The sequence below is a fragment of the Medicago sativa genome, chromosome 5, assembly GCF_051527215.1.
Source record: "Medicago sativa cultivar Bolivia chromosome 5, Bolivia_mono, whole genome shotgun sequence".
Classification (NCBI taxonomy): Eukaryota; Viridiplantae; Streptophyta; class Magnoliopsida; order Fabales; family Fabaceae; genus Medicago; species Medicago sativa.
The window spans coordinates 52,669,100-52,681,379 of NC_140753.1; the positions used below are offsets into that span (position 1 = coordinate 52,669,100).

General features: G+C 32.1%; 1 protein-coding gene across 1 annotated transcript; it reads left to right on the forward strand.

Annotated features, from left to right (window-relative positions):
• The first annotated feature begins 1,664 nt into the window (after positions 1-1,664).
• LOC146922932 (G-type lectin S-receptor-like serine/threonine-protein kinase At4g27290) lies at positions 1,665-7,055 on the forward strand. Its single transcript, XM_085715709.1, has 7 exons — positions 1,665-3,164; positions 3,363-3,482; positions 5,510-5,646; positions 5,736-5,946; positions 6,051-6,288; positions 6,365-6,515; positions 6,587-7,055. Exons 1-7 carry the CDS (start codon positions 1,865-1,867, stop codon positions 6,887-6,889), a joined length of 2,460 nt encoding a protein of 819 aa, XP_085571835.1. The 5' UTR covers positions 1,665-1,864; the 3' UTR covers positions 6,890-7,055.
• The last annotated feature ends 5,225 nt before the right edge of the window (positions 7,056-12,280 follow it).

A 12,280-nucleotide genomic window follows, 5' to 3' on the forward strand; every position in this document is an offset into this window, starting at 1 on the left:
ACAATCAAAATGATTTTGGGTGGAAAAATTCCTCCTAAATAGACCGTAAGTTCTAATTGAACCGATAAAATGTTAAAATTGTTAGATCGAATATTTGAATTAGGTTTTGAATTCAGACTTCTCTATTTATATGTGTGAATTTATATTGACTATCGTGTGTTTTTGACTATTTATCAAAGGAAAACAAAAAATCACTCCCAAACAAATATTATCAAACTGGGCTATTAGCTGGCTAGAAATCCAGCAAATTTAAAAAAAATATAGTTATTACCTATTTAGTACATGTGGCTAGTTACCCACTCATGTAACTATCTACCTTTCTATAAGGAGAGGTGCGGAATGTATGGAATAGAAAGAAATTTGGGGAGTCTTTCCTCCCTTAAACTATGGAATTGTTTCAATTTTTTAAAAGACATGGAACGCTTGCATTAATCCTCTAAGTCAAAAAAAAAAAAAAAATCCAACAAAAAATCTAACAAACTATAATTAAATCTTTGCCAACTAAGATTACCTTAATTTGTTATTTGTTATGCAAAAACCTTAATTAGAACCAATTATTTGAGATGTCAACGGCCTTAAAAATAAGAAGACCCATTTATAGTGTTATAGAATATCTTGAAGTACGCAATAATGTTAAGTCAATAGCAGCCCCTCCTTACTACACGCTCTAAGATTTCAATTATGGCTTTTAGTAGGTTTTTGTAGTGTTAGAATATTAAGTGGTAGGAACTTCTACCCATCTTCTATGAAGGGCAGGGCAGCAAATGACCCATTTATTCATTGGCCAATCAGTTCAAAATAAACAAAAGATCTAATAAATCAATGGGCTGGAAGGAATATTAGACACCAACAATAAGACAAATCAAAATATTTGAATCCCGATTGAAAGAGAAACTAGCATTTAGTTCTCGACAAGCCACATATGATTACATTTAGGGAAGGAATCTTCGGAAAACTAAAATTTAATCAGTTAATGATGAACATAGATTGGATCTAGAGATAAAGATTACACTTCCAATATGATTGACATGTTTAATGGTTGAATATGATTGATTATCCTCCACAGAAGAAATCTATGGACAAAGAAAATGGACTAATAATATGAGATCGTGTCAATTTTATAAACTATTTTTTAGATAATATTTCTTCATTCTCTCAAAAAAAAAAAAGATAATATTTCTTCATTGTAAAATTTGATTTTTTTTCCAATACACCCTTCATTCATAATTGAATTTGTTGCATCGATAAACTTTGATGTGTTACTAGAACTCGATAAACTTTGATTCTATATGTGATAATTTCATTGAATCTAATTCATGTTTACAAAATCAACTTGTTAAATTGAGTTTAACTAGTATTTATAAAATCGGCTTGGAAGATAAATGTAACACTCTTTATTAACTATTTTCACCCCTTACCTCCTTTCAATCAAGAATTTAATAAGTATGTATTGTTGATGTATAATTATTTTACACATTCATTCAATGATATGTTAACACGTCAATTAATGAATATGAAAACACATAATTTATCATATTCATTAATTGACATGATAACCACCAATTATTATATTATTGTATTTGCATCTTAGAAACTTCCCTACTAAAAAAAAAAAGATAAAAAATGTAGAAGATCTTGACTCGATCAAGCTGACTTATTTAGATGTAAATGGCCATATGAACTAAGGGTAGCGTCTCTCACATAGGTTGTGAGATCCATGTGACACTTCAGTTGGATTTAAATAAGAGCAATTTATTCATTTTTTTTTGTTGAGGAAAAGAGCAATTTATTCATGAAACTCCAACATTTCTTTTCTTTTTCATAAAACATGAAACTCCCACACTAGTACTCCAATCACCATAAAATGGCCATTCTTCCAACTATGCTCGATGTTTTAATTATTATTATTATTAATGTTCTTGTTGTATTGTCTCATATTTCCTATGCAACCGATACCATTACCAAGTCTGCTTCATTTCCTGATGGCAGCACTTTGGTCTCTAAGGATGGAACCTTTGAGATGGGTTTCTTCAAACCTGGTAAGTCCTCAAACCGCTATGTAGGAATATGGTACAAAAATATCCCCGTTCGAAGAGTGGTTTGGGTTGCAAATCGAAACAATCCAACAAAAGACGATTCGAGCAAGTTGATCATAAGTCAAGATGGAAACCTTGTGCTTCTCAACCACAATGACTCTATTGTCTGGTCAACAAATGCATCAAGAAAAGCTTCAAGTCCTGTTGTGCAGCTCTTGAACAATGGTAATTTAGTACTTAGAGACGAGAAGGATAACAATGAAGAAAGTTTTTTGTGGCAAGGCTTTGACCATCCTTGTGATACACTATTAGCTGGAATGAAGTGTGGATGGAATCGAAAATTGGGTTTAGTATGGAATATGACTTCTTGGAAAAATGAAGAGGATCCATCTTCAGGAGATGTAATTCTAGTTATGGTGCTTACAAGTAATCCAGAAAGCGTAATATTGAAGGGCTCGACTAAAATCCATAGGACAGGACCATGGAATGCTCTTTCAAGTGGAGTAGTTGGATTTAAACCTAATCCACTTTACGATTTTGTATTTGTTAACAATGAAGATGAAGTGTATTATAGATACACGCTGAAGAATAGTTTTGTGATCTCTATAGTGATTGTCAACCAAACCCTAGCAGTTCGACAACGTCTCCTTTATGTTCCTGAATCAAAAACATGGAGTGTTTACCAAACCACGCCATTGGATGCTTGTGATTATTACAATGTTTGTGGGGCAAATGGACAATGCATCATTGATGGATCGCCAATGTGTCAATGTTTACTTGGATTTAAGCCAAAATCACCGCAACAATGGAATTCAATGGACTGGACACAAGGATGTGTGCGTAGTGGAAATTGGAGTTGTGGGATCAAAAACCAAGATGGATTTCAAAAATTTGTTGGGATGAAATTTCCAAATACTACAAATTCTTGGATTAATCGACACATGACACTTAACGATTGCAAGATCAAATGCTTACAAAATTGTTCTTGCACAGCTTATACATACTTGGATGCAAATGGAGCAGTTAGTGGTTGTTCCATCTGGTTTGGCGATCTTATTGATTTAAGAATTTCACAAAGTAGTGGTCAAGATCTCTATGTTCGAATGGACATTGATTCTTCAAATTTCGGTAAATGATTTCGAATTGTCCCACTAACGAGTGTCCTGTTATTCATTGAAAATGTCTAATATTTCTATTTTTGATGGAATTAACAAGTTTCTATAAAAACTTACTATTTTAGGGCACTCATTAGCATTTTTCAATTGTTTTTAGTTTTTGTTTAAGAATTAAATTACTAGTGTAGTGACTCATTTCTTGTAAATACAGGAGGTCTTGCACATGGGCGTGGGAAGAAAGTTGTCATGACGGTTTCGATCACAGTTTCAATGTTGCTTGTGATGCTATTGGTATTCTCCTACGTTTATATATTCAAATCAAAGCTTAAAGGTAAGATTCTTAGAATCAAGATTCAAAAAATTAGTTTAATATGTATTGATCTGAAGTTGTTTGTATGGCTACATTTATTTTTTTATGAATTTAGGTTGTAAACTTGTGTACGTCTTAGGTAAGTTAAAGATAAAAGATAAACATTTAATAATAAAAAAAATATAAATCAACCAAAAATGAATTGATTGAATTTTTAGTCAAAAGGGTAATTACAAGCTACTCCGTCCGTTCATTTTTAAGTGTCTTTTAGAATATTAGCACTAATTTAGTGAAGTTTAATTTTACACATTTTCTTTTTATTATAATCCACCAATAAATTCTTATTTTTTTCACACACTTTCTCTTTCCAATAAATTTAACATGTTATCTCTCTCTCTCTCATAATAAATAATTGTCAATTTTCTAAATATTGTCCACACCTCTTTAATTATTTTAAGTCAATTTTCAATGAGTTTTCCACTCTTTCTTCCTTATTCGTGGAGTCTTTTATTTTTTCTTCTCTTAGTGAAATTTTTAACAATTACTACTCATTTTATTCATAGAATTTTTACTCTTCATGGAACCATTATTATAGGTAACAAAATTTTGTTTAAATTTGAAGATAACAAGAAACAAACTATGTTTTTAAAAAAAACAAACAAACTTTGTTTTAGAAAAAAAAAACAAATTTTGTTTAAAAACAAACAAACTTTAGTTTTCTAAATACGTAGGATTAATTAGTTTTATTGAAAAGAAAAATAAGAGTAATTGACAAAGGATATAATTGACAATCGTACCTTTAAAATACTAAAACGGCAGTTAAATAGAAACTACTTAAACGATACTTAAAATGAAACGGAGGGAGTAATCAATAGTCTGATGATAGCAATGCAAGGAGTACTCAAATCCAAGACCAATAAATAAAACAACAAAAAGGCGAGAAAAGGACATAGAAAATACATCCAAAACCCACAGAACACCAAAATCTCTAACAACTCCCTCCCAAAAGGATCTCCGATCATAAAGAATCAAACTAGTAGAGAGAGGAGAGAGCGAAGCTGGCTCAACGGTTCCACATTGCCCCATATATCATGTGTTATCTAACACACAAGTCTTTACAGGTGTCAACAAAGAAGAGAGGCCATATCCCACTTGTAAAGGAGCGAGACTTGCAAAAAAAAAAAACATTTTCCAAAAGATGAATTTAATCAAATTCACACAATAGCTTGCGAGACCAACAAACAACAGAGGTTTCCTCAAAAAAAAAAACAACAGAGGTTAGCCCCTCCCATGGCATAGAAATAGGCTAAGAACACCCCTCAACTCCCCCAGTAACACAAGCTCCCAACCTAATCACCTAAACACACTATATCACACCTTACTTAAGAAAGGATACATGGTCAAAAAATTTGGATATACATATACATATATATATATATATATATATATATATATATATATATATATATATATATATATATATATATAGAGAGAGAGAGAGAGAAAGAGAGAGAGAATAACAGAGGTTAACAAAGCTGGCTAGGGTTTCATAGAACATTATCAATAGCATATTATTTAATAAGGCTTTGATACCATGTTAAATAGGTTTGGATCTCATCTCAAAAGGTAGGTCAAATAATGAGGATACTCGAGTATATTTATACACTAAACAACCTGATAACTTGAGCAATGTGAGACAAATAACAAACTACAAACAACGTTAAAACCAACTTAAACACTAACAACATACAATTACACTAATTATTGGAAGTTATTATATTGATTAAAAATTTCAAATCAAAATTAAGAAAAAAAACTTTCCTCTTGATATATAATAAAAAAAATTACATTATGAAATAAATCAATGTGATGTATTTCTGTTTAAATATTAATCCATAGTGAATTGGATAATAATTTTTCACCCTACAAATAAGGAATTTATATACTTTTATGAATACTCCCAAATGATTTTATGAAAAATATTATGATTGTTTCTAAATTTAAGTTTCTAATTTCAAATGTCATTGATCCCATTTAATCATTCAAAGGGAAAAAAGAAAAAGATGGAGCGGGACATGAAGATTTTGAGCTTCCTTTCTTTGATCTAGATACAATGATCAAGGTCACCGATAATTTCTCAATCAACAATAAACTCGGTGAAGGTGGTTTTGGACCGGTATACAAGGTACATTTCTAACATGTCTAGTAATAAAGACAAAAAGTAAACTAATGAATTTTTATTATAATTCACTTTTTGTCAACTATGAAACTCAGGGTACATTATTAGATGGACAAGAAATTGCAGTCAAAAGACTTTCAGGAAATTTTGGGCAAGGATTGAAAGAATTTAAAAATGAAGTCATATTGTGTGCTAAATTGCAACATCGAAATCTTGTTAAGGTTATTGGTTGTTGCATTGAAGGAGAGGAAAGACTCATACTCTACGAATACATGCCAAACAAAAGCCTTGACTCATTTCTTTTTGGTTTGTAATTTTTTAAAAATGTTAGATACTTATCATAATAAAATGACTTCTTTTATAGGATTGAAAAAAAAAATCTAACCAATTCATCGGGACTATCTTGACAGATCCAACTCAAAGTAAATTGTTAAGTTGGTCATTGCGTTTTAACATCTTGAATGCAATTGCTCGAGGAATTCAATATCTTCATCAAGATTCCAGATTAAGGATCATACACAGAGATGTAAAGGCAAGTAATATTTTATTAGACAATGAAATGGACCCGAAAATTTCAGATTTTGGCTTGGCTAGAATGTGTGGAGGTGATCAAATTGAAGGGAAGACAAGCAGAATTGTTGGTACATAGTAAGTATCTTATACAACATAAATTTTACAGTCATAAATATATCACTATATTGATTCTTATGTGTTTCCTTTTCAGCGGCTATATGGCACCGGAATATGTGATTCATGGATTATTCTCTATAAAATCAGATGTATTTAGCTTTGGTGTATTACTGCTTGAAATAATAAGCGGAAAGAAAAATAGAGCACTTACCTATCATGAACGTGATCACAATCTTATTTGGCATGTGAGTACAAATATTAATCAATGATTTTTCTTTGCTAAAGCAATAAATAACAATTTATTGATTTGTGTTAGGCCTGGAGATTGTGGAATGAAGGAACTCCACATAATTTGATTGATGAATGCTTAAGAGAAACATGTCTTCTGCACGAAGCTTTACGATGTATCCAAATTGGTCTATTATGTGTGCAACATGATGCTAATGATAGGCCAAACATGAAATATGTGATTACAATGTTGGATAGTGAAAGTACTTTACCTGAACCAAAAGAACCTGGTTTCTTAATTCAAAGGGTATTGATTGAAGGACAATCTTCTTCTAAACGCCAAACATCTTCTGATAATGGAATAACTATCACACGATTAAGTGCTAGATAGAGAAAATAGTGAATCTTTAACATTGTCGATACAATTGTGTAACTTGCATTTTGGGATTTAAACTAGCGATGATTACTTATTATAGTTATAGTTATGGACCTATGGTGGTGTATGATTGTATTTTCTATTTCAAATAAATAATTAAATTGACAAGGTTCAGAAACAATATCTTGCAATTGATATATTGATGAGAACAAAGAAAATGAAGAATATGTCTAATGATAGTGTGTTCAAGTGTGTAGGTTATAAGTATTGACTAGATAACATTCATCTTTATCAAGTTAGGAGAACATTATTGGAAGCAAAAGAAAAAGTACACCTAAGTCCATCGTCTTGACATGGATTACTGAAGAACCAACTCAACACAAACCAACATGGAAAAAGATTACATCCAGTCTAATCCGGGACCATCCTATCTAGCTAAGTCTGGTTGCAGTATTCATCTGTTCTAGAATCATTCATCTTGTTGAAGACAATCCTACAATTTGATCTAGAATCATCTGTCCGACGAAAGAAATCCATGTGCGATTGATATTTTATTACTACGATAAAACTGTGCACTTGCGGTGATATCAACTTTTTGGCGCCGTTTTCGGTAACTTGTAGAAAATTTAGGCGAATTATTTTTCCCTATCATATTTTGTTATTGATCTCTATTTGATTTTTGTTTTATTTCAGTCATCGTTGTGGTAAGCGACCGCCATCCGAAAAATGGAAGAGAACTATGGCCTACAAGCCCTCCACCAAAGATTGAGAAGTTGTGTGTACCAATTCCAGCATTGGATGAGTTCCTTGATTATGACAGGAAGAAACAATCAGAAAACGATGAAGATCTCCCATCTATTACTACTATATTAATATCAATGTTCAACAAATTTACTATAACGTGTCTTCGGTAAATTTCTCAATTTGCGATACATGTTTCTTAAAAATTGATAACAAACTTCTTAAAAAAAACAGCTATAATAGAAAAAGGAGAAAATTGTTTATTTGTTTCACAAAGAGTGGAGTAATTGGACATATATTATTTAAAAAAATCATTAACAATCTTCTTAAATATAAGAAAATCGTTTGTTCTCATATTTTTTAATCTTTTAACCTGACTAATTTGCATATAAAATAAAACAAAATTTAACAGAAACACGACATTAATGTTGATATTTTGAAAATATTCATGAGTTTTCAAAATTTATCATATTGACTTTCTTATATCGGAAGAAAAAAATTATACATATGTATAAGAACATAAAATTCGTAACGAGTGCGGTGCAAATATTCAATGATATTTTTCATATGTAATTAAAAAAAATTAATAGAAACACTCTATTAATGTTGATATGTATAAATAGTCATTATTTTTCAAAATTTTATCATATCGACTTTCTCATATTGATACATCAAAATTTGTTTATGCAGATATAAGCAAATAAAATCAACAACGAGGGCAATGCTAATATTTAACGGTGTTTTGCATCCAAAATATAAAAAATAAAAATGCTGCATTAATATTTGATATGTTGAAAATAATCACGAGTTTTCAAATTTTATCATATCAACTTTATCACATCGATACATAAAAATTTGTTTCCTCAGATATAGGCAAATAAAATAAAAAATTGTTTAATAGAAACATTATATTAACCTTGACAAAAAAAAAAACACTATATTAATGCTGCTATGTTAAAATATAATTTTCAAAATTTTATCATATCAATCGGTTTAATTCATTACGGGATTATCTTTTATAAATGTTATAGTAGTAACAAAATATTTACATAAATTTAAATTATGTAATTAATTAGTATAATGATGCATTTTCATTCAAATTGAAATTCATTACTTGATTACCTTTTTCAAATACTTAGTTTACTTTAAAAACGGCCCGAATTGAAATTACATCTTTTTTGGTGTTGGAACGATACTTTTCACTTTTAATCGTTATCAAGAGCATTAAAATTCAAGTTGTAATGATGTAAATGTATTATGAAACTGAAAAACTAACTTGTTTTCATTAGATTCTGATCAATAGAGTACAATCACTATATATACACGTTGCATTGTACTATCAACTAGCTAAGATTGTACTACATTACACTTGCTTGCACTACAAGCTATTGGTGACTGTACTATACTAGAGTTACTTCTATTGCAAGTAACAGTTGTCTCCTCCTCATTTGTTGGAGAAATCTCATGGTGTAATAGCCCCCCACAAGTTGGAGGTTGGTATATGTTGACCATCCCCAACTTGGATAGAAGATTGTTGAATGGTTGAGGAAGTAGAGACTTAGTGAAGAAATCTGCCACTTGGTCCTTTGAGGAAACTTGTAGCAATTTCAGAATTCCTGCTTGGACTTTCTCTCTAACAATATGGCAATTAATCTCTAAGTGTTTGGTGCGTTCATGAAACACAGGATTGGCAGCTATGTGAATTGCATTGAGATCATCACAATATATTACTGGTTTCTTTGTGCATTGAATCTTCAAATCCTTCATCAAGTATAACAGCCACTGCATTTCACATGATGCTGAAGCTAGGGCTCTATACTCAACTTCTGAGGAAGATTTTGACACTGTAAGCTGCTTCTTAGTTTTCCATGAAACAAGAGACTTGCCTATGAAGAAACACTGACCAGATATGGATCTTCTGGTGTCTTTGCATCCTGCCCAATCAGCATCTGAGAACCCCTGAATGTGCAAATCTGAATCTCTGGGGAAGAATATACCAGAACCTGGACAACCCTTGAGATATTTGAGAACTCTCATGCCAGCATTGTAATGAGTTTGTGATGGATTGGTGAGAAATTGAGAGAGTTGTTGTGTGATAAAGGTTATGTCAGGTCTAGTTGTATTCAAGTATAATAGTCTGCCTATAAGTCTCCTATATGATGGAATGTCAAGATAAGGAGGACTAGAATCATGGTGTAATTTGACATTGGCATCAGATGGGGTGGAGACAGGTTTAACACAAAGCAAGCTTGAATCATCAATAAGGTCAAGGCAGTACTTTCTCTGACACAAAGAGATACCCTTTGAAGAATGAGCAACTTCAAGCCCAAGAAAGTATTTAAGCTGGCCCAAATCTTTAATTCTGAATTTATCATGCAGAATGGACTTGATATTAGTGAATTCAACAATTGAATTACCAGCAAGTATAACATCATCAACATAAACAAGAATGATGGTGAAACTGTTATCTATTTGTTTGATGAATAAAGAATGATCAGATGAAGCTTGAGTATAGTGTTGCTGAAGCAAAACTGAAGTGAGCTTCTCATACCATTTCCTGCTAGCTTGCTTGAGCCCATAGAGAGATTTATGAAGCTTACAGACCTGATTAGGGTGAGATTGAGGAACACCTGGTGGAATGATCATATAAACATCCTCCTGAAGTTCTCCATACAGAAAAGCATTATTTACATCAAGTTGATGCAAATGCTAATTGTTGATTGATGCCAAAGCAATAACAACTCTAACTGTGGTAAGTTTTGCTACTGGAGAATATGTGTCAAAGTAATCTAACCCTTCAATCTGTGTATAACCTTTAGCCACCAATCTAGCTTTGTATCTCTCAATTGAGCCATCAGCATGATGTTTGATTTTGTAGATCCATCTACAACCAATAGGTTTGATGTTATCTGGAAGATCTACAATCTCCTAAGTACCAGTATTCTCAAGAGCAGTTAACTCATTTTGTATAGCCTCCCTCCAACAATCAAGTTTACTTGCCTCAGCATAGGTTTTCGGTTCAACATTGTGCAAAAGAGACAAAGCAAAAGAAGAGTGAGAATGAGACAAATTATCATATGACAGATGCTTAGATATAGAGTAGTTAGTAGTGGGTGTGATGGTTGGATCAGGAGGAAGATATGAACAAACAAAATCCTTAAGATATGAAGGAGTGTGTTTGGTTCTAGAGGAAGTTCTGAGAGGAATAATAGGTGGAGGAGGAGGTGGAGGTGGAAGAATATTGGAACTGGTAGGTGGAGAAATGGATTCATCTATGCAGGTGAAGTTAATGTGGGAGGGTCATCAAAAGAAGATATGGCAGGTGTGGGAATAGAAGGAAAATAGTTCCATGGGGTTTGAGGAGAGGGAGTAATAGTGGTGTAAGGGAGAATTTGTTCATAAAATGTGACATTTCTGGAAATGAAAATGGAATGGTCAAGTAAATCAAGTAAAACATAACCTTTGTAACCTGACTTGTAACCCACGAAAACAGATTTTCTGGCTTTAGATTGCAATTTGGTTCTGTGGGTTTGAACAGTAGAAGCATAACATAAACTTCCAAAAACTTTGAAGACATTAGGGTCAGGAATAGTATCATATAACAGTTGAAAAGGGGATTTGTTGTGCAAAAGAGGTGTGCTAACTCTGTTAATAAGGAAAACTACATGTAGGACAACATATGACCAATATGGTTTGGGCAATTTGGATTGAAAAAGCAATGCTCTCCCTACATTAATAATGTGTTGGTGTTTTCTTTCAACTCTAGCATTTTGCTGTGGAGTTTCAACACAAGATTTCTGGTGAAGGATACCTTTAGAGGCATAAAAGGCAGGAAGATTAAATTCAGGGTCATTGTCAGATCTAATGGTCTTAGGGGTGATATGATGTTGATTTTCAATGAGAATGATGAAGTTTTGGACATGTAAAGATACTTCAGATTTGGATTTGAGTAAAACTATCCAAACAAATTTGCTATAGTCATCAACAATGGTTAAAAAATACTTGTGGCCATGAAGGGATTGAATTGAAAGAGGCCCCCAAATGTCAAGATGTAACAGTTCAAATTTAGAAGAAGCATGAAATGAACTATTAGAAAAGGGTAATTTCTTATGTTTGGCAAAATGACAAATGTCACATGCAGCTTTATTATCAACAATGATATCAGGATACAACTTGTGCATATGATACAATCTTTGATGAGACAAATGGCCAAGTTTGAAATGCCATAAAGCAGACAAAGGAATAGAAGCAGATCTAAACTAGAAACAGAAATTTTATTGATGAATTTATTACAATGGAGAGACTTAGAAACTAAAGAAGCAGAAGTGGATGGGAGCTTCAACTTGTAAAGACCATCGTGTGGTTCACCCAAACCAATCATCTTGGATATCAAATCCTGTATAACACATCCATTAGTGTGAAATTGAACAATGCAAGTTAAGGTTTTGAGAAGTTTGGAAACTGAAATGAGGTTAACTTTGAATTGTGAAGAAAACAAGACATTTGATATGTGAAAATCAGATGAAAAATGGACAGAACCAGCTTTATTGACACTAACAGTTTAACCATTGGGAAGATTAACATACATAGGTGCAATATCATGAATGGTACTGAAAAAATGAAGAGATGAACAAATATGTTCATTGGCACCAGTATCAATAAGCC

What these genes read in the sequence shown, in the direction of transcription:
- LOC146922932 (XM_085715709.1), top strand. Translation starts at nt 1,865, where the DNA reads ATGGCCATTCTTCCAACTATGCTCGATGTTTTAATTATTATTATTATT. An exon ending in ATTCAAATCAAAGCTTAAAG is followed by an intron (nt 3,483 to 5,509) that starts GTAAGATTCTTA and finishes AATCATTCAAAG; the next exon opens with GGAAAAAAGAAAAAGATGGA. An exon ending in CCTTGACTCATTTCTTTTTG is followed by an intron (nt 5,947 to 6,050) that starts GTTTGTAATTTT and finishes CTATCTTGACAG; the next exon opens with ATCCAACTCAAAGTAAATTG.